This window comes from Athene noctua, chromosome 2, assembly GCF_965140245.1.
Source record: "Athene noctua chromosome 2, bAthNoc1.hap1.1, whole genome shotgun sequence".
Lineage (NCBI taxonomy): Eukaryota > Metazoa > Chordata > Aves > Strigiformes > Strigidae > Athene > Athene noctua.
In genome coordinates this window covers 16136298-16159829 of record NC_134038.1, presented here as the reverse complement: position 1 = coordinate 16159829, position 23532 = coordinate 16136298, and the positions used below count along the sequence as shown (strand labels likewise).

The 23532-nt window shown below is 39.4% G+C and overlaps 1 protein-coding gene across 2 annotated transcripts; it reads left to right on the top strand.

The window, feature by feature from the left end:
• Positions 1-6081: 6081 nt before the first annotated feature.
• On the top strand, positions 6082-22673 carry MED30 (mediator complex subunit 30). 2 transcript variants are annotated; one of them, XM_074897597.1, is made up of 5 exons: positions 6082-6150; positions 6859-7064; positions 8000-8158; positions 10920-11030; positions 22430-22673. In XM_074897597.1, the coding sequence occupies exons 2-5, from the start codon at positions 6891-6893 to the stop codon at positions 22523-22525; spliced, it is 540 nt and encodes a 179-aa protein (XP_074753698.1). In that variant the 5' UTR covers positions 6082-6150; positions 6859-6890; the 3' UTR covers positions 22526-22673. The 2 variants fall into 2 exon arrangements, with proteins under 2 accessions (XP_074753698.1, XP_074753699.1); XM_074897598.1 differs by lacking the exon at positions 6082-6150 and adding an exon at positions 6345-6449.
• Positions 22674-23532: the final 859 nt, after the last annotated feature.

Sequence of the window (23532 nt, the reverse complement as noted above, 5' to 3'; positions counted from 1 at the left end):
GGGGAGACACAAGTGGCATTTGACTTGCATCAAGAGATGATGGCTTTTGTGGACAGGATCTACACTATATATCTTTCATGCCCTTATAACTTTTCCTGCATTACCATCTATACTGCTGATGACTTTCATGGTAAATTAGGACACTCCAACCTCCTTATCCAGAAACTATTAGGTCCCTTTTTAATCTATCTTCTTTTTTTTTGCTGTGAAATACAATCTCTGAATTGTAAACCATGCAGGGCAAGGGCTGTTCTCTGTATTCACACAGCAGAATGAAGTTATACTCTTGGCTGCAGTCTTCTGCTGCTACCATAACATTATCTGTCACTACTAAATAATGTATATCCGGTTTTGTTTAAATAATTCCAAAGCTACCAATAAGAAAACAAGACAAACAAAATGCACCTTGGGATGAATAGACTATGTGAATGAATGTCCAAATGAGGGAGTGAAGGAGACAGAATGAGTCAATGAATGGTTACATGCATAGGGGAGCTACTGACCAGAATGCAAAAAACTCCCAGGACTCCAGAAGGGCTAATCTTACCACCTTGTTAATACCTGTTTTACATGCCATCCATGTTCACATGCAATATCTAATTCACATGCAGGAAAGGTTTTGAACCTGTAAATAAGAAAGGAGACTAGAGAATCTAAATTGACTGACACTGAATAAATCACAATTAATTTTGCTCATAAGAATGAAGTTAAGGTGAAAGAAAACATCTCTTGCCACAGATACAAGAAACAACGACAAGGCTTACAATACTTCAAGAATACAGATATTCTTTGCAGGAAGCTGATGGGTGGCCAGTGCCCCTCAAATGACAGTGAGATGGGCTTGTTCCTGTAAAGTCGAAGTTTTCACCTGCTACTAGGGATTTATAGTCAGAGAGAGAAATAAAACATTAGTAGGCAAATGAAAAGAGAAACCCCAGGCTGCGGCGCCTTTCCAGATCTAGGATAAAATGTCATGTACTACAGAGCACAGCATGGATCCCCTCACGAAACTAGAACATGTTTTCGGAAGGAAAAGAGCACAGGATCTCTCCCTCTCTCCTACTATGGAGTGAGTCACGGGAATATCATCTGTCAACACCTTAATGAGAACTGGGTCTCCAACTGTGGAGCAACAGTGGGAAACTGCATGCCAGCAATGACCCCTGAAGGGAAATCCCACCCTTGCACTCCTGCTTAGAATGCTAATAGCACATAAGCAGTCAAACCACAGGGCAGACTAGCTTTTCTCCAGTATTAACTACTGTGCTGTCCACCACAAAGCCATTTGTCACCAACATACTTCCAGCATTGGTGTAACAGCTGCAAAAATATAATTAGTCCCTCCATCTCTGTCCCACTGGGTACCAGTCACTGCTTCAGTGGTCTCTTTGGATACATTTCTGTCCTCTACTGGCCAGAGGTCAAGTTTTCCAGAAGCTAGTTGCCTGTATAAATTACAGTGCACATATTTTACATCTCATTGTAATGCTTTCTTTTGCCAGCATCTGCTTCTTTGCAAATGTTCCATTTCCAAGCCATTTTTGTGCAAGCCCCAGGAGAAGCTATCAGACAAGCATGCTGAAAATTTATCCACAGGCATCATTAATGCACATCTGGCTGATGAAGACATACAGTTTATATAAACTGCAATTTGGAATGCCTCTTCTTCCAAACAGCTAGTCCTAGAAGATACCATTTGTTCAGGAAAAATAGGACCACCAGGGGAAATATCTGAATGTCCAGTACAAGAAGTCAGACTGCCCACAGCTATTTTGGGGCAAGACGAAAAACTTGGTACTGTTGGGTTTGAATAATTTTCAGTGTCAGCATTTGGAGCACCAACACAGTAGGAGGCTGCAGGAGAGGCACTGGGTAGTGAGAGACCAAAAGGAGGTATGATACGTCTGCTTGTGGGCTTGGGTGTAAAGTCACGATGTTGAGATTATGTTGGGACTCCCAGATGTCTCTCTGGAAACAAGCAACTCAATGACTGCAAAAGCAGAAGGATTTTAAGGATGAGATTTCTGCATTGGAATACCCTGGAAGAAGTCTGGGGACTTTCTGTTATTTCTTTCTTTTTCTTCTGTCACAGTTATGGTGAAAGTACCAACCGCTTGGCATTACAGCCCATCATGTAAAATGTGGGGAAGGATGTTTCAGCAATCTCCATGCCAAAAAGCAGTGAACGTGAAACTAGCTCTTTGGTGCTTAAAGGAACATGAAATGGGCCAAGGGCAACATTTCTGAGCTGAAGGTCAAGAAGCAAACGTTAGAGAATTGATTATATAACATACCTGTCAAGATCAATAAATGGGTGTCTACGACCCACTGCAAAATGAGAACCAAAAAGCTTTGTCATGCTTTAAGCCCCCCAAATGTACATTGAACTACCACACCTGACTTCCCTATCATCTGTTAATGCCTGTAAAGTGCCATGTTTTCATACTATGGGAAATGGATGTGACTCTGAGTTATAGAGACAATGCAGGTCCCAGCAGGATCTATGCTGTAAGAAGTCACCCGTTCCTGTGCTGTTTGGATATGGCAGTTTATGGCAGGACTGTACTTCCACATGCAGCCTCTTCTTTCTTCCATTAAACTGCCTTTATCTCAACGCATGAGTTTTCCATCTCATTTTCTTCCCCTGTCCTGCTGAGGAGGAGGATGGAGGGAGCAGCTTGGTGGGCACTCGGCAGCCACCCCACCACATAAAGCCATTCTGAAACTAGTTTTGCAGATCATTTTTAATCACTGCTTGGTGAACATTCAGAGGCTGGTCTACGGTAAACCACTGAAATTGGTTACTATCTGTATGAAGCCCAGTAGGCATGACACTTATCCTGCTTCTCTGTGCCCCAGCAGAAGGGGCCAATAACACACAGCAAGTATAAAGTTTGCTTATGGATATATAGAAGATGAAGGAGAAAAGAACCAAGCAGGAAGGCTGAACTTAGATTTTGCTCTCTTGTCCTTCTACCACCTGCAGCATCAAAGGACTGTGCAACAGAATCACATAATGGCAGTGAGGTTATAACTGCTCAACCCCAACTCTCCCTTGGTCCAGAAAACAGCTGTATCCATCCTCTACTGAGCAAAGGCATGGAGTACTGCCCTTTGCTCTGATGCTTTGGGCTCTGATCTTGTCTAATTTATCCCATCTTATCTAGCACTACGATGGGTGATCTTGCTTCCCTCTAAATGGCTGCCTTCATAGTTCATGAAAATACCTGTCTGTATGCGGAAAACACTGTCACAAAAAACCCCACACCACACAGAAAACACTGAACCCACAATCCATCTCACCTCATCACAGGCATTAATTGTTTCCTCTGGCCTATAAACGTAATGTTGGCTGAATTAAACTCCACCCAGCTTAACTGTCGGTGTTGGCCACATACTAAAAAAAGTTATGTGCTGTGCTGTTATCTGTCACAGCTTGGTAACAGTAAAATTGTGCCTTGTCTGTTTATTGTTGGCAAAGGTTTCACAAAGTCCCATTATTTCTCCTTGAATCCGCACATAAACACTGAATGGGACAGGACTGCGAATGAAAGTCCTTTCCTGGCTAACACATTTCCCCTCAGCCCATCTGTCACCCTCGGAGCAGTATCAAAGCACTGCTGCTAAGGAATAGCGTGAGAAGACTTGGGAGGGAGTATGCTCTTTAGTCAAGGAAAACAGAGGATGATCCAAGAGTTCCGTTTATTTTTAAATATATGATTCATATTGCCTTGTAAGCATATTGACTGATTTACAGAAATTTTTTTAAAAGAAAGCAACAATTATCCCCTTGCCTCACTACTGAGGATTTTTTTTTTTTTTGATAGAGCATAACCATACCATCTTTGGAGTTGCTCAGGGTATATGAGTGAGAACCTCTTAAAATATTAAAAAATCCTAAGTCATTATTATTGTGAAAATAATAATCACTGAAGTAGTCCTGAAAGACTCCTAATTTCAAATTTGGGTTAAAGTTGATTGGACTAGAATGTGTAGACATATGCTCTTTGTTAGTTTTCTGATAGCTTCTCTACAACTCAACAACAAAGGCTGCAGCATCCTAAGACATTGGTTGAACTGATGCCACAGAAATTGAAATGGATGTGAAAGATGAACTCTGACTTGGACACCTTCCAGATGAAAGCACTTGGCCCAAACTGGACAGAAAATGGCTGCTTAACGGATTGCTTTTAAAAAGCAAATATATATATTCATGTTTTTCTCATCCAAACAAAAAACATTCCTTATCTAAAAGGAGGAGACTCCTTTGTCTAGGAGCAAAAATCAGATTTAGATGGTTCCACAGATTGGCAACGTATTAGGCCTCCTAGCAACGTTCTTCAGTACCCTTTGCATGCAGACTTGGCTCTGTATTTCAACTGCCTACTGTACATGGCAGTCATAGACTTCAGGATATAACTGTACATGGAGTCTGTGTCTGGCAGCCCTGAGTAGTAGGTGGTCTGAATTGCTCATTACTCTCATGCCATCGGATTTGGGGCAGCAAGTTAAGCAGTGTGCACAGAACTCTTGGGCATGCAGTCAGAAGAGGAAAACATTATCCTTTGTACTCCACTTTTCAACAGTTCTTGCATCATTTCCTTAATGTACAGTGAGCTGAGATGCAAGCCATCAAACAAGCCCTTAGAAATTCTCTTGGGGCTCCTCTTCTCAAGTGCTGTCTAGCCAGACACTGTGGGATGTTCTTTTGCTGTCTGAAAATGTCCCCTTCTTAATTTTATGAACAACTTTCTTCTATCTAAGAAATCACTTCTGTATCTTTTATGCTAAGACATTGTTAACATACTTTGCAATTATTTACATTGTACCTTGGCCAAAGCAGCATGCTAGAGAGAATTCAGCCAGGCAGCAAAGAGGTTCAGTTTAGGGAAGGGGGTGGTGTTTCCCCTCATTAATGTGTTTCAGAGGTAAAAAATGTTTTCTGCAGCAAAATGCCTCTGACAGCAAGTTTGTATGGGTCTGTCCCTGAATGTTCCTTGACTACTTTCTTTTTAGTTTAACAAAGGCTGTATATCATGCATCAAATTTCTGATGTATTTTTACAGTATTACAAATGCAATGCATTTCATACAAAATATCATTTATAACATCAGTTTTAATATAGCACACCATAAGACTTCTTCCTAAGACTTCTTCAGCTGCCCTTTTCTGCATTTTCAGGTATTGTCAAAATCACTCAAATAGAGTCCTAGGTATGACATCAACTGGAAAAAGAGAAACACTCAGAGTACTGATTTTTGCGTATGAAGAAATTTTTCATTAAACAGACAGGAAGTACTGTATAGACAATTCACATCTATCAGTCCTCACAGATCCTGCCTGGTTTCTTTTTGATAGTGTTTTTTCTTCCTCACACAGGAGGCCGCACAAATTCTGTTTTATTAGTGTAGTACAAGCACTCAGGGTGGACAACAGGGAAGCGTTTTATAGCCATGCAAATACTGATACAGGAAGGCCAAAGTGCAAGGTTATTCTATACTAGCAAAAATATATCTATGCAAGAAGAAGTAGTAGTACACCTATAAAGCTATAAAATTACTACAGGTGTGCATGTGTATACCCACATATACACACCTACCTTGCAAAACAGATACTCAGCAATTTATCAGCAAGATCTTAAAAAAACGATCTGTCCAAATCCTCACCTTCATTACAGGGGTGTACGACTTGTGTGGACCTGTTAAGATTTTGACCTAACTTTTCACCTCGAGAAACCATATGCAGGGCTCCGGGCTGACACCTTTAGACGCCGACCTGCCCCTAAGCCCTCACTTGACTCAGGAAGCCGGGAAGTGACCCGGCTCCCGAGCAAAGCCTTCTTCAACGGAGAGCCGTGCGCGGCGGACAGAGGGGCGGCACCGAGCCTGAGAGGGCTGCAGGGCGAGGCGGGTTCCCTCTCTCGGGGGAGCCGGCAAGCCCGACGCCCGGCACCCGCGGACACGGCCCCCTGCCCTGCTCCCCGCGGCGCGGGCCCCCTCCCACCTGCCCTGGCACCGCCCTTCCCGCAGGCCTCGCCCCGCCTCGCCGGCTGCCCTGACGTCACTTCCGCCGCGCGTCGCCCGCGCTTCCGGGTGTAGCTGAGTGCTTCCGCCTTCGCGTTTCCAGGGCAACGCGGCGCCCCGCTCCCCCGTGAGTACCGGCCGCAGCTCGGGGGGTGCCGGCGGGGGTCTCGCTGCCTCCCATGTCGGCAGCGCGGTGCCGTCGTTACCAGCTGGGCGTTCCAGGGAGGGGCTGGAGGGCCCGCGGCGGCCCCTCCTCGGCCCCCGCCTGCCGGGGGCTGCGCCGCTGCGGTCTGGGGGCGGAGCGCATGTCACGCCCCGTCCCGGTACCTCCGCGCGGCTCCTCGGGCGGCCGTGCTTCCGGGGAGGCACCGGTGGGCCTGGGGTGGGCCCGCAGGGTCCCGGGGCCCTGGCTTCCCGCACTGCCGGGTGAGGAAGCGGTGCCTCGGGTATCGCCTTGCAGCGGAGGGAGGAACAGTTGGGCAGGTGCCGGTCCCGGAGCCCAGGAGTAGGGCTGCGATTTTACGTCCTGGAGCTCGGCCAAAGACCCTTTCGTGTCCCCTTGTTACAGATCGGGGCAGGGGCCCTCTTGGTGACCGCTCTGAGGGGAGGTGTGTGAGAAGCACCTCTAGTTCCACTGCCCAGCAAAGCTGTAATGGTTAAGGGAGTGGTGTCCAAATCAAAGGGTACTGCACGGTGCCGTCTTTTCTCCGTTGAGCAGTTTTATCTGGGGTGACACCGTGTATTGGGAAACGGAACGGTATAGCTATCATATCGAAGTTTATTATGATAGATTCAAACAAGTGCTTAATCATTCTGTCTTAACTTCGTTGTGCAGCTTGACTCAGTGGGACCGGTTAACATCAAGAGATGTCAACTCCCCCTCTCGCTGGGGCAGGCATGCCGCCTGGTGCTTTCTCAGGGACACAGGCTCAGGCAGCTAGGGAGGTAAATACAGCTTCTCTCTGTCGAATTGGACAAGAGACTGTGCAGGACATTGTATTTCGAACCATGGAAATCTTCCAGTTACTGAGGAACATGCAGGTGAGAAAAAGCTTTTTCTTTCAATGGTCTTCAACTTCCTATGTTTTTACCACCAACTGCCAGTTCATGTAGTCACAGGAGGTAGCTCAGGACGTTTAAATACATAACTCGATCAAACTGCTTTGAAAAGGGGGATTGATTGGAGAAGTGGATACTACTACTATTATTTGCTTACTCCTGTATGTTAAGTGAAGACAGAGAGCATTCAGAAAAGCTGAAATGTTTCTTTCCCACAATGAATGTACTCCAAATACACTTAATATCTGTGTCTATGAATAGTGAAGTCTGTTTTTATGCCAGTTACATTTCTCTGTTTTTGTTAACATCTGGGGAGTAATTTTAGAGGAATTTTTACAGATCTGTTCTATTTTCCACCTACAACTTTTTGTTATGAAAGTGGACGTAATCCTTATTTGTGGCTACTTAATGAGAAAATGTACAAACTTTAGTTGTGTTTCTCTGTTGAGAGCAGAAGGTAAATAATCACTCCCATTCCCTCTGTATTTTCATGACTCTGGCAGTTTCCTTATGTAGTTGTCTTAGGAATAGGTATATGTACTTAGAGTTTGCTAACTCAGTTCACTTTTATTGTGTCTCTGAATTGTGACCTGGGGTTGCATCTCAATGTGTAATACTTAGATAACAACAGTGCCATGCTTAAGCTTTTTGAAGACATTAACTGAAAAGAGTTACACAGGAATTGACAAGTGACCAAGGTGTAGAATACATAAAGTTGTTTGACAACAGTGACTTAGCGCATCAGATGAGCAGAAAAATACAGGTTTTTTTCTGATAAAAAGATAGACGTTTCAGTGATTTCTGTGGGAATAGTGTGGTTGTCTTATTTTAAAATGTACAAAACTTATTTAGTTTATTTTGTGTGACAAAAACTTTATTGTAATATTTTTAACATTTTGGGGTTTTGGTTCTCTAAGTTACCAAATGGTGTTACTTATCATACTGGAACATATCAAGACAGACTGGGAAAGCTGCAGGAACATCTCCGTCAGCTATCAATACTCTTCAGAAAACTGAGATTAGTCTATGACAAATGCAATGAAAACTGTGCTGGGCTCGATCCTGTTCCCATAGAAGTAAGTATCTTTATATATAATTTACAAATCAGAATAACCACTCTCTGCTTAGCATATCATCTGTTCTTGTGAGGTGTAAGAGATTCATAACAAACAAGTTTTAAGTGAGACTGGAAATGTTCAGTGGTCTGAATTCTGTTTATTACTTGGAGCTGGTTGAAAGACTGTGAAACTTTCACATTAACATCATCAATTCTTACCAGTTGGGAGGGATTCAACTTTGAAATCAAGCTTCATTTAGAATTTTAGCCTTTTTCCTCAGGCTTCTTGGTACATTCACCTGTTTGTTTCCCCTAGGTAAAAAAAAGAAAGGGTCAGGGACAGCTGTTGCTTATTATAGTGCGAAAAAGTCTGCTTTAAGCTCTCACCTGCCAGCCTAGCTCTCTAAATAATGAGTACTCCTTTGCTCTGGCCATCAGTCTGTGCCTCCCCAGTTTCCTCACTTGGCTACTCTTAACCTGCTCAGTCAGTATGAACCAAATCTGAATGTGTGGGGGTAATGGAAAAGTAACGGTGTAAGACTTCCAGGAGGGAGGATTGGCCAGAGTTTTTCCTTAATAAACTTTTCCTCATAAATTGTTTCTAATTCCTAGTAATACTCTTAAAGCCTGGTTTGTGTTACAGTTTGAGTTATTATAGTTCTATATTAGCCAGATCTGTGAAGTTCTTTAATTACTGAGCTCTGGATTCTGAGGGTAAATCTTTTTTTCATGGTTTGTTGACTTGTGTGCAATGGCTGAATACTTGTGTCCCCTTTAAAAGCTGTTGATGTGTCTTGTTTTCACATGCAGTTGGGATGAGATGGGATTGATCTTTTTAAAAAAAATTTCACAACTTTTTCCTTTCACAGGATGAAAAGAATCTCCACAGAGAAAATGAGTAGTCCCTTTAAGCTTTTTTTTTTTTAATGCAAGGTGTCACTGATACCTTATGCACAGCAGAATTTTGTGTTGATAGTTGGAATTCTTTTTTCTTTTATCTGTGTAGTCTTTACTGCTCTGAAGTTAATAGAATGCCTGCCTCCTCATGTTTTATTAGGGTGAGCGAGAGTGACACACCATTCCTCTTGGATCAGTTTTCTTAAATTCTTATTTCAGCTTTTCAATAATAGTCTTTGTCATGATTTAATGACTGACATTCTAACCATATCTTTAAAGAATGTCAACAAATCTCTTATTTTAAACAATCAAGAGAAGTCAGTACCTACTAATATTTCTTAGTCTATTGTTACTGATATAAATGTTTTTATATTTTTTCATTAATGTCTACTACCAGTATAATAGGTTTTCTTGCCAAATTTCTGTTAACCAACATAGCAAGGCATGAAGTAATTGTGAAACATATCTGGCTACAGGGTTCTCTAATTCATTCAATTTTCCGCTTCATTTGTGTCTTAGGTTGCTTTTCTTTGTGGTTTTTTTTCCTACTACCTTTTCCAAAAGAGGGGAGGTTTTCAAAGGAAATATTCTACTTTGAATGGTACATTATTTTCCCGTCAGAGGGAAGAGTTTTTTCAAAGAGTATTTAGCAGACACACTACTTCTGCTTTATGATATGCAAATGTAGTAAGTTGTTAACCTTTACTATGTTTTCATGGCAGAGTTTAGTGTGGTAATTTTTGTACATTTTGATAATCTTAATAAGAATGGCCTACAAAAATTTTTACATAGAAGGAAATTAAATTTTCAGTGGGTTGAATCAAAGTAAGTTTTCCGTCAGAATGCTGAAGGATGCTGCCGAATGCTTCATAATATTACACCCCAACCAAAGTAACAAGTAATACGTGTGATGAGCAAGTTTCTCCCAGACTTCTAAACTAGTGTCGTCTTGCTCATTTGCATCAATTGCTAGTCTTTCATTTGTCTGTAATGTGTATGCGAACAAGGATGTAATTTTGCTATCAACATTAGCTTTTTTCAGTTCAGGACAGAAAAATCAACAATAGATCATAGACTTTGTGGATGTATGTTATGTATAAAATGTTAAAGCTTGTAATTATTTTTGAATAAGCTGTTAGTAGCTTGGGAGTGTTCTGACACAGAAACATGTATTTGTTTTTTATCTACTATATTAACTGATTTTCTAAGAAGGGAACATACATTAATTCTCATTTATAAACTCTTTACCAAAGACTTTTGGCTTTGTAGAAGCTTACAAAAAAGGTAGTACACTATGTGCTTGAGGAGATTACAGTGGGAGAATTCTTACAGGAAAAACTCCTATTAGGTAACTGTGAGCCTGGTCTTCAGTATAGCCAAACAGAGGCCCACTAAAATAGCAAGTCATAATTAGGGTATTAACCAAGTAGCTATGTAAAGTCGGTCATAATTATTTTTAGTATATCACTGAAATACTTTATAGTAATGATAACTTCATATGTGTTGTATTTCATAGTGTGGAATAGTAAATTTTAAAATCACAATCTACAGCATTGAAGAATACAAGGATTACCTGTGATAAACATCTTAAAATATAAAGACTGAGTTCTGCCTGCAGTTGTGAAATTGCTTAGGTCTAGGCATGGTAATATGTGGGATTGTGTCTTATTGAAGCACATCGTTTTCCCTGAGAACAAACTGAGGTCATTGCAAGGCCTTTGGGTTTGAGGTGATGAAGTAAGCCTGTCTCCACTTCCTCCTGGGAAGTTTGAACTTCTGGAGAAAATGGTAATACCTTATGTATCTCCTGTATCTCCTGCTTTCGGTTTCTTTTTTTCCTTTTTTTAAATTAAATTTTTAGCTAATGTTTCTTGTCTTCACAGCAACTTATTCCATATGTTGAAGAAGATGGCTCCAAGCATGATGATCGTAGTGCTGCAAGTCAGCTTCGTTTTGCTAGTGAAGAGAGAAGGGAAATCATGGAAGTAAATAAGGTAACAAATTTGAAATTAATTTGCATAAAACTGTCACTTTGTCATTCCAAAGCTTAAATTTCTAGATTGCTGTACTAAATGCAGCATGTGTGATGACTACCATCAAACTTAGTAATAAATACTTCTTGCATGTAACTATTTCAGAATTGGCTTTTATTTTTTTTAGCTGTACCTCTGACTGCAGAATTTAGGTTTCCTGACAGTTTTAACTTGTGCCTCTTTTTAAAACGATATATATTCTTCTGAATACCATGTATTATGTTTATGCTTAAGTCACTAGATACCAGCAGTACAGATTGAGGTAAGGTGTCGGTTGAACTTCCTTCTCATCAAAACTTACCTTAGGCATTAAAAAAATGAGTTCTTAACATCAGATGTGTAAATATTATCACAGTGATGTGAGTCGGTAAAGATTTTCGGGTTTACTTTCTGTATTTTGACAGTTTGAGGAAGACCATTCCTTTTGTTAAATGTAACATTTATTGAATCTTGACACATTTAGAAAAAAATATACTATGTAGGATAAAGATGCTGTTAAAATTTCAGTTTGAGTGGCAGTATGCAATTGAGTACAATTACTAAAGATGGATTCAAATCTAAAAATAAATATGCTGTAGTAAATGATAATATAATATTGAGATTGTCGACCACAATTTTGAACATTGTTTCTTCAATCTGTAAAGTACAAAGGTGGGAATAATTAAATATTTCTGCAGCTGTAATATCCATAAATGCTTAGTAAAAAGGAGGCATTATCTACAAAAATAACCAAACAAAGGAATTACATTAGTAAAATATTCCTTTATGGAGAGAATAATTGGCGGATTTTCAGCTTTTAAAATATTTCTGATATTTTAATTTGTCTTCAACAATTAGATGTACCGAATTTTTCATAATGCATTTATGTAGAAAAAAACATGCATATTGTACGGGAGAAAATGGGGGCTACATGAATTTAGAGAAAAGCAGTTGTCAGCTGTCCTGTTGTATTCTTTCTGTTTAGTGCTGATATAGCAGGGTTGTATATATTATATTGTATGTAATGTTGTACTGTGAATTTATGCACATTTATTTGCAATCTTTAAGTGTTAATAAGCTTAACTGTCTATATTTGCTGTGGTTTTGATAGTTTTATGACATATTTTTGCCCTTGTTGTTGTACTTGTATGCTAATATGCTTTTAGACCTCCTTGGTGTGATCTTGTGAAGAGAATTTCAGAAATGTTTACGATGAGCTCTAAACCTTAAAGAGGTTAATGGTGTTACAGCAATAATTACAAATGGTAGCAAAATTGTAATTAAGAATGTACACAGACATTCACTTAAATCTGGTCTGAAATCCTGTACTTACACTTAAATCATTGTAGAATCACAGAATGGTTTGGGTTGGGAGGGACCTTAAAGGTCATCTAGTTCCAACCCCCCTGCCATGGGCAGGGACATCTTCCACTATAACAGGTTGCTCAAAGCTGTCGTGGTTTGAGCCCAGAGGGGAACTGAGCACCATGCAGCTGCTCATTCCCCCTTAGCGCTTAGGAATCGAAAAAAGAACAGAGAGGGATGACTGACCCATTATGGTCATGGGCAAAAGACAGACTCGTTAGGGGAAATTAAAAAAATAACATAAATTTAATACAGACACTAACAACAACAACACTTAACAGACAGAGTAGGACAGTGGGAAGCATTACCACATCTTAGAAACACCTTCCCCCATCCCTCCCTTCTTCCGGGGCTCAGCTTTGCTCCTGCTATCTCTACCTCTCCACCTCCAGTGGTGCAGAGGGCATGGAATGGGGGGTGCGGTCAGTTCAGCCACTTCTTCCACCTTGGGTGGGGCAGAAATTCTGGCATTTGTCCCCTGTTACAGCATGGTTCCCCTCTCACAGGGGACATGTGAGATGTCCTGACATGAGTCCCTCCCAGTGTGGGTCTCCTCTGCATGTTCCAATCCTCCCAGTGCTGAACTACAACAGTGGGGCTGCTTCTCCCCACAGTCTTGACCTCCTTTGGGTGCAGTCACCTGCTCTGGTCTGGGACATTTCCAGGGAGGGGACATCCACAGCTTCTCTGGGCAACCTGTTCCAGTACCTCACAGTACCTCACAGTAAAGAATTTCTTCCTTATAGCTAATCTAAATCTACCCTCTTACCATTTAAAATCATTGCCCCTTGTCCTATCACTATACTCCCTGACAAAAAGTCCTTAACTTTCTCAGCCTGTCCTCACAAGGGAGGTGCTCCAGCCCTCTGATCATCTTCATGGCCTCCTCTGGACATGCTTTGAGCAGGTCCATGACCTTCTTGTGCTGGGGGCCGCAGAGGTGGACACAGCACTGCAGGTGGGGGCTCAAGAGAGCGGAGTAGACGTGGGAAAACCACCTCCCTTGACCTGCTGGTCACACTGCTCTTGATACAGCCCAGGATAACAGTTGGCTTTCTGGGCTGTGAACACACATTGTCTAGATCTAGTTTCCAGATTTTCCACAGTAAATCTTCAGAAGATAGTTGAACTTTCTCCAGTATTTTTGTGGACAAATATTTTCTAACTGCTGCAAAAGAAATTTAAACTTTTTGTTTTGAAAGTGCACTGAATTTCTTCTTTTGTATCTCCAACTGTGTAAGCACATCCACTACCAAAGTGGATTTGTAACCACAGTTTCAAAGTTTAGGTTCTAATACATTACAGAATAGGAAATATTTGGGGTTTTTACAACAAGAAATAAAAAAATTCTTATTTTTTGTGAAGAAAAACCACTCTAATCTGGTTAATTGGTCTAATTTCTGGCACTGGCTGCTGAGGACTCAGATAGCCCTCTCCAGTTCTTAGCTGACACTTGTGACAGCTTTTCCATCCTCTGTAGTACATAATGTCCATCGTCAACTTAATTTTGCTTCATTTATTTTAGTAAAATTTCAGTAATACAAGATGTTGATGAAGACGCTCTGATGGGGAAACCATGACAGATGAAGAAGCTTTTTATATTCTTGACCCACTATCTTTTCCTTCAGCTCATTATCCTCCTCTCATCTAGTCCTTTTTGCTGTAATAGGCATTATTTTTTCAGTTTTGAATGTTGCTGGTACCAAAAATCACATTATTGCAATAATCCACTACTTTGACACTACTGTGACATTTGAATTCTTAGACCTTTCATGGGTCTCTTGATTTTGCCCTTGGTGTGATATCCCAGCCAGTCTGATCTCTTTAGTGGCTCTGGATGTATGTAAAAGACACTGACTGTCTTGTAGTATGGAACACAGCCAAAAGAAGTAGATCATATAAACTTTCTGGATCACATATATTCTCACACAAAAACATCCCTTCTTCCAGGAACTCTGACTTGAAACATAGCAGCTCTGCTTTACCACCGTAGTTGTCCGGAAAAGGGAGCATCCTCAGTGGAGAAGGCGCAGACTGTTATGTATTTCCTATACTCACCATCTCTCTCATACTGTCTTTTGGTCTTATTTATTTATTCTGCTAAATTAGGCTTATCTTTTAGGTTAGAAAGTTTAATGCGTTCACCTTGGCTAAGAAGTACTTGTCCATTAATTTAAAATATAGATCAGTTTACAAGGTAATGAATTTCTATCCTAGCAATTCAGTAATATTTAGCAACCATAGGTTTAAATAAAACCTATTAAGCTTAAAAACAAAAGGGATCTTTGCCAGCACTAAGAAGAGTGCACTGTTATTACAAAACAACCAAACAAACAATTCATTGAGCACTGACTACCTCTACCTATTGTACTAAACAGTTCTCTCCTGGAGTTCCCAAAAGTCTTGCTTATTGCTTTTATCTATTTGCTTTCTGAGATTGTAAATTGTTGAGGTTGTTGACTCTTCTCTGGAATAAATAATTTACTGTTCCAGAATCAGTTTAGCAACTGCATTGGTCTACTAATACAAGTCGTGACCCAGTTTTCACTGAACGTAATTACTATTTGCAACAATTGGAAGCTGTTATCAGAATTTCCTTGCTTGTCTTCATATTTTTTTGAGTCTTCAATGTTCTATCTACAAGTTTTTTACCTTCCAAGTATAACAACTTCTGTAATATTTTCAAGATGACAGGTTCACCTTGGGTCCATGGTCTTGTAGTACATTTGACAGGCCTTAAGATGGGAAATATCAAATCACAGACCAAGAACACTTTCATCTCTGTTGCTGCCTTGTCAGCAGTTTTCTTTACTGCTTGTTTTTAGCAGTGGAGCAAGTACAGCTTTGGGTTTTTAGATGCTGTAGGTCTGGTTTCAAATGAAGTACTTAAGAAAAACATCATATAGTTAGTAGTCTCTATATATTTGGGTGAAAATGAAATGATGTAAAATAGCATTAGGATGTTCCAGGTGACCTTTTAGAAAACAGTTGTGTTTGATATTCTTAATTAATCTTTGCTAACTGGTTAACAGTGATCTTTCTAAGAGAGGAAAAGACAATACATGTGACAGGCTTTTAAGTAAAGCTGTTGCAAGTGTAACTGTCCTTTTTTAATAACAAAGCCATGGTGCACTTTAGCTGATGTTTTTTAGACAAGTAGTCCTTAAAATGACAGCAGTTTACAATTAGTCTTCCTCTTCGGAGAGCTTTACCTGAAAACTACTTTTGACTATACTGAAAACTGGCATTCCTTTTAAACTATCTTTCATGCTGTTTGCATGCATTTTTAATTTGTATTTGTAGAGTCTTTTTTTTAACCCAAAACATGAATGTACACTAAGGAATATTTTAACAAAAGGGGAAGACTTGTTTGTTTGAACACCTTGTTAGCAAATTAATCTGTGCTGGGGGTAGTTCCACCCTGTTTTGGGTACCCAGACTGGCTGTCTGTAATGGTAGAATCATGGAGGAACTTAGGCTCAGTGAGAGGTCTGGAAATTATCTGATTCAACCCCCAGCTCAAAGCAGGGCAAAGCACCAAAGTTAGATCCAGTTGCTCCGGCTTGTATCCAGTAGCATTTTGAATACCTGTAAGGATGGAAATTCTATCATTTCTGGGCTCTCCTTCAGTGCTGACTTTCACTGCGAAAGTTTTCCTAATGTTAATTGGAATTTTCTTACTTGTAATTTGTGTCCACTGCCCCTCATCCTTTTGCTGTGTACATTCAAGAAGAGTCCATCTTTGTCTCTTCTATGATCTTTATTAGGTAGCTGAAGACAGCATCACAATCCTGCCTTAGCCTTCTTTGAGACTGAACCAGTATAGCTTTAATTTTGTTGGTGGCTTTCCACTAGACATTCTCCAGTATGTTAGTGTTTTGTATTGAGCCCCAAATTGGACAGTTGTTCTCCAGAGACAAATCGAGGAGAATAATAATTTCACTTGACCTGGTAGGTTCTTGCTAATACAACGCAGTGTGCGGTGAGTCTTTGTTGTTGCAGAAAGATCCACTGCTGATACGTGTTCAACTTGTCAGAAAGTTTCAAAAAGGACCTCAGGTCCTTTTCTGCAAATTTGTTTTCTATTTAGTCAGCCTTCAGGCTGTGCTGTTGTGCGAGTTTATTCTGTTTTCAAGGTTGGATGTTGCTTTAAGTGAAGTTCCAGAGATGGGTGTTGGCCTGCCTTTTCCACCTGCTGAGGCCCCTCTGAATTGAACATTCTACCACTGAGTATATTGACCACTCTCCCCAATTTGCTATTGTCCACAAAGTTGATACTGTGTGGATAAGGCATTAATAAGGATATTAGTAATATTGGCCTTAGTATCAGTCTTGAGAAACATCAAGAGTGACCAGCTGCTGCTTGATCTTAATACTGATGATCACAACAATTAGAATCCAGTAGTCTAGCCAGTTTTCCATCAGCCTTATAATCCACATCTCTCCAGTTTGGCTGCAAGGATACTATGAGAGACTGTCAAAAGCCTGACTAATATGAAAATAAAGAAAATCCCCTGACCTCCCCTTGGCCACACAGCCAGTCAGTTCTCAATAGAAGACTATCATGTTGGTCAGGCACAACACATCTTTGGTAAATCCAGGATGACTGTTTCTAGTCATCTTATCATTCATGTGGCTGGATATGATTTCCAGAAGGATTTGCTGCATAGTCTTTCTGGGATCGGGGGTTACGCTGACTAGCCTGTAGTTCCCATAGTTTTCTGCATCCCCCTCCTTGCTTTTCCTGAAGATGCGTTGAGGTGTTTCCTTTTTCATCAGGAGCCTCTTCCCGTCTCCAGTAGAAAATGATGTAAAGTGGTCTGCAATGTCATCAGCCAGGTCTCAGCACTCAGATGCATTTTATTACATATAACGAAATACTTCCTTTTCAGTTTCATATAAAGTTTTGCATGCGGAGTTTTTCATGAAGCTTCCTATATCAAAACAATCTCATGATTACAAAGTTGGGAAGGGTTAGGAAACACCAAGCTGAAAGCTGTCTGTACAATCTCAATTGTCCCATTTTGCCTTTGTATAAATGCATATTTTACAACCTTTATTACATTATCACATTTGGTTCCTCTCAACCCCACCCCTTGCTTTTCTGGAAGAGTCCTTGAGCTGTTCCACTTTTGTTGCAGACTAGGCACTGTTTAGATTGAATCAGTATCATGATAAATAAGATTATATGAATCCTGGTTTATGTATTGTGTAACTTGCATTGAGGATATTGAATAAGCAGGAATTTGGGAACGAGAAGGAAGGATTTAGTCTGAGTAATGAGTAACTGAAGGCTGCTCTTGAGAACTGGATTTTTATCCTTGTCTAACATAAAATGTCTGTGGTAGTTGTTCATGCTTCCCCTTGTGGGTGGTGATAGCTGTCCTTGGAATACGTGGGAAGCTGTTAAAATACGAAGTTGAGTGATGGGCTTGAATGTTAGATGTCTCTGGGCAAAGTTAGTGGGCACTCCAGTTTTATCCATAGTGTTCCTGTGACTTAGTTTGCTATCTGTAATGGAGAATCATACATCTGTGTGATTTTCATGTTAAGAATGAGGATGTAATGCTGAGAAGTGTGGTGAAGAGGCACCTTGGGGAATGGATAATTCCATTACAAGCTACATAGCTTAAAGGGTACTCAGTAAATAAGACCTCAGACTTCATCGTTGAATGATAAATTGGTTTGAAGAAAACATCCATCTGTTTTAATGAACACGCTTATTCCTCTTTGAACAACGGAGCAGTGGATACATGCAATTGCTGTCTGGTTCAATACGTGAAAAGTATTGAGCATGCAGTAGAGCACAGGCTGTCACTGGTGCCTCTGCTCATTTCAGGAACAAAGAGTTATGCATGCAGAAGGAGCAGTTTTCCTCTCAGCTATCAGATGAGGAGGGAGACAGAAAATCCAGTTTCTCGTTTCCAGTAAGGGTAGAACAATTATGCCTGTGAATGGCGTCAGGAAAACCTGTAGTTATTGAACAGTGAGTGTGCTCATGTTCAATTGTACAGCATTTAGTGTATTAGTGATTAATACTTTTTATCCATTTTTTTAAAATATTATGAATAGATGGGTATGTGAATTTATTATGATGGAAAGTGGGCCTTGGTATCAGTTGAGTAGCTGTAAGTTAGAACATCACCTGGCAGTTTTAAGAGAGTTTGAGCAAAGTGTTGAGGCATTTTTTCTATCTTTTTTTCCCCTGCTGTTTGCATATAACATTGTAAGTCCTATGACTTTAAAACTGAAAGGAAAAAAAAAAAAAAGATTTTTCCATCTCCTTACTTCAGATTTCATTATGAAGGACTCAAAAAAAAAAAAAACCCCAAACAAAACAAAACAAAAAAAAGCCCCCCAGTGTAAATTGCCAGGTCAGGCTTTACTTTTTCTTGCCTATCACAAACATTGTTTTTCTGTAGAAATCTCATGTTTGATTTACATAGAAAAGCAGAGGCCATTGTCACCTTCAAAAGACTTTCAATAATCACTTCCTAGAGCAGTTTAACAGTCAGGAGGAGTAACATGCTTATGGAGAAGATGATGCAAGTTTTCTCTGCAGTAGAGCCATCATCAACAAAGTAAACATAATTGTTTTAATTTTACTGAGGTTTATGCAAGTAAAGGTAATACTGTTATTAATATTTAATGCTTTATTAGACTTAGATGTAATTCTGGCCTGTACTGTTGCAGGTCTTGAACAGAGCAAGTCAAAATTATAGCTGGCACAGCATTCAGGAGAATGGTCTTTTATATTACATTTTCAGGATGGAAACACCTCTTTTTCTTATTTTTTCTTATGTAGAGGAAGTGTCTGTACAACAAAGGCAAGTACTTCTGTTGTTTTTAAAGGCATCAGTTGGAATATAATCTTATTCTTCCACAGTGTTTACACTATTATCTTTGCATGAAGAAGGGACATTTAACAAATGGATTGAGTGCAGAATAATGACTCATAGTGATGTTAAAATGTGAAAGATAGATGAGCTTAACATGAGGAGAGCGATGGGAACGTTGTGCAAAGGAAAGTTGTGGATTGCACCAATTTCAGATGAAATGAAAATGAACCAGAAATGAGTTTAAGTCAAAACCAGATTTCAGTCAAAGTTGAAATTCTGTGTCCTACTGAATCCGAATCTGTATGAAACATGTCAAGTTCTTTATGGCATGTTCCTTGAAAGACAGCTATTTTCTGGATGTATGTAATGGTTCTTCCACTTTGTTTCATTTATGTAGGTTTTGTGCTTCTGTACATGTTTTCATAAATGTCCTACCTGACCTAAGCCTACTAAGGTCTCGTTAGTTACTGGAAGGTGCAGTCCTTGCCAGCTTCATCATGCTGGCCATAGTACTTGCAGTGTCAGTCAAAATGAATAATTACATTGAAAATTAACATCACCAAAGAAGACGCCTTAGGATTGGTTTTAGGTCAGATCACTTGTCTGACAGAGAGGGCCTAACAGAAACATGTCTGTCAGATGTAAGGTGAATTTAGATCTCTTAAACTCATTATAAGCTGCCTGATGTAAGATAATTTTCCTGTGCTATCTTAAACCAGATAAAGTCAGAAGCTGTAGAATATATGTAGGATAAGTACCTTTTCTTGTTTCATACAACTATTAATCCTGAGAAGCAGTCCAGAGTTCAACTAAGTCATTTCAGTAGAAGGAGGAAAGAGTGGGAGACAACTTGCAAGCAATCCGTTCAAACGAAAATTTGTCATTGCTACAGAAGCAGCTTACAGAACTTGCCCATTTCCCAAGAAGGCCATTTCACCTGGTTAGACATGAGTTGAGATGTTCTTACTGGCTCAGTAAAGTCTTAAGCAGACTTCTGCACTGACAGTGGTGCAGAACATATGAATTATGTAGTACTTTGTGGTGTGGACCAGTGTCAGAGACTGGTAACAAAAGATCACTATATGCATTTCAATTAGGAGATCATACACTCTGAAGTGGATTTTTCCCCTCTCTTTGTTCTTTTTTCAGCGTAGCGATGCAGAGATGGTGCTTCATCTTAGATGTTTTTTCTGTCTCTAGAAAAAGTAGAATAGAAGAGCTAAGAAAATAGCTCTTCACTGAAGACAAGGATCTAAAATTATCTTCAGATAAATAAAGTAACAATTGTGTACTTCTTGTCTTTACAGATACTTTGAAAACAAATGAAATCCAATTTGAAGGTTCCCCTGTCTAGCATCAAGTAAAGATCAAGCAATTTAGAGTTTCATAACACTTGTGCAAGAAATGAAAACAGTCTTACAGAATGAGTCTTTTGGGCATAACTTATGTAAAGTTTGTGTGAGCATACCTAGTAACAGTATTTAACAGTACAATTAGACATGGACGGAGAGAGAACACTATCCGCATTATCAGAGGTTAATGGTTCTTCCTGCAACTTGAATAACCATCACTGACTGTTCAGCCTTCATTTCTATCGATGAAGGCTTTGAAAAATTGTGAAATGGCATGTCCTCAGTGAGTGACAGCTTGCATTAAACAAGTAGTTTGATGTAACATTCATTGATTTCTCTAATGTTGAGAACAGCAAACAAATATGTTTAAAAATGGCACAGGTAGGAACATACTTATCCCTCTTGTGCTTTTTCAAGCATCAAGATCTTACACTATGAGCTCTTGTGGGGAGATGCTTGCGGTTCTGTCATTTGGATGCTATGGTAACTACGTGCATCTCAGTTTCTCCCTTTAGGACTTGGATCTCTGCTGTATATTGTGAAGTCTTGGATTAGCAAACAGAAAATAAAGAAGCATTAGATAAATGCATGTAGTTATCTTTAAAATACTTTTTAGTCTGTCAAATGCTTGATTCGAAATTCTGAGTTAGTGTGCATGAACTGACCTACATCTGTTTTTACATCCTTCTTAGGAGTCTGGACTTGAGTGTCAACTTAAAAATACTGATGTTTTGTCCACATCAAAATTCAGGAGACTGATTTTCAGGATACAGCTTCTTTTGTTGCTTCCTTTTATCACTGTTCCAGTTACTTTGGTCATATTACTAACCTGAGTCACCCTTTTAATGCATTGTGATTTGTGTAGTGCAAATAGCAGTTATGTCAAACCTGAAACATTTGGAATAGTTTGTCCTCTTTTGACAGTAGCAAGTCTTTCCTGTGCTTTCACTTTACTTGGAACTCTGGACTTCCCTAATAAGTTGTTTGATATCTAATATGAGAAGGCTGACATCAAATCAGAATGAAATGAAGGACACAGGTTGTTGTTAACAATACACTGTAACTTAGTTCTTGACAACTTTGATTTGAGCAGGAAAATTAATAAATCAGACAATAAGATGTGTGTTGTTGTGAAACATGAGAGGTTAGGGAGATTATGTGATGTCTTAATGCACTGATCTTTCTTCTGTAAAGACGTAATTTTTAAGTTCTGGTTATGTATCCAAATGAAAGCGAGTTTGCTGTTCTGCTGCTCCTTCAAATGCTTCTGCAGTTTGCAAAAACAAATACATAATTTTGAAGAATTCAACATGCTTGAGAATATCTGTTTCAAGACAGGAGCCCTTAGCACATCAGGGTTGACCTACATAGGCAGAAGGGCTGGAAAAGCTTGATTGGCTTCACCTGTACCTTGTGCTTTGTTCAAACTTCTACTCTTAATCCTTCATTTTTCTGTGCACCCAAGTTATACAACATACATTCACATAAACCTGTTCCCTGAATTCTTTCTTCCCACCTAGTGCTATCTTTTGAATTTTGGAAGGAAAGGACCGATCCCCACAAGCCTCCAGTTTTTGAAGTTTTGATAAAAAAATGCTGTGTAAAGAAACAGCATTCCCCCTCTAGCAACAGTCCTTAACTTTTGAGGCTTTCTTGTATTTTTAGAGTGTGCTTTAAAGAGGATGTATTATGCCACTAATACTGGTCACAGAAAAACTGAGAAAAAGATCCATATAGTATTTCATATCATTGTAACTTCTGTTGAATTTCTGAATGTGCTATTTGAACTGATCACAAAAAAACTTCTAATAAACTCTTCCCACAGAAACTGAAGCAGAAGAATCAGCAGCTGAAGCAGATCATGGATCAGTTACGGAATCTTATTTGGGACATAAATGCCATGTTGGCAATGAGGAACTGAACAAGAAAAATCAAACTTTGTAACTGGAAAAGATATAAATTTGTTTTCATATATTTAATCTTTCTAAGAAGTAACATATTTTCCCACAAATGTATTGCAGTAATGTTTGAAAAGTCTTGAAGATTAAAATGTTGGGGTTTTGTAATAACTTAAATGGTGTTGGCTTTGTTTTCATAAAAGATTCCTCCTACAGGTTTTACATGAGTGATTCACTTAGGCTGAATATAGTACAGCCTATGTAATTTACAGTAATAATTTGGACTGCTATGCAAATGAGCGCTTTTATAAATGAAGTGTTTCTGGATTTATTTTTCTTTATAATACAGTTAAGGCTTTTAAAAACATATGTTTGCATGCCATACTGCAATGTAAAACACCTCTACAGACGGGAAAGGTCTAATTTGAATGCATTTGTCTATGGCTTGGGGTAAAAATCACTGGCATGTAATAGATCTGATCACACCTGGTTAACAGTATATGGCTTTTCCCTGAAATTAGGTACAATATAATTGTCTATTTCTCCTTTTGAAGGCTTTAAATCCTAACAGATAAATGGATTCCCAGTCTTATAATTGCAAATAACAGAGTTAATAATGTTCATTTTAACTAGTTTACCCAGTATTGAAAGTGATATGTAACTATAACAATACTAAGATTGAGTAGATGTTAAAATATCTTACATATAAGGTCACTTTCTTTTCTGCCGTATTACAAATGAACGAGTGGATATCTTAGCGGCAACACGGGCAGCAGAGTGGTTGATTTCTGCAGCTGTGAGATGTAACTATTTAATATACAAAGCTTTTTGAGAAGGAGATGAAGACTGCAAGTAGAGATTTTATTTTGTTGTTTCCTTAAAATGCAGGTGCTTTTTTTTTTTGCATTTGCAAGGTGTAGTGGCAGCTTTCTAGTGCATGCAGCCTAGAAGGAATATTTGAAGTGGATTTTGAAATTACACTCACAATTAAGATGGTGGTGCTAATGTCTCAGTATTTAGTATTTTGTTC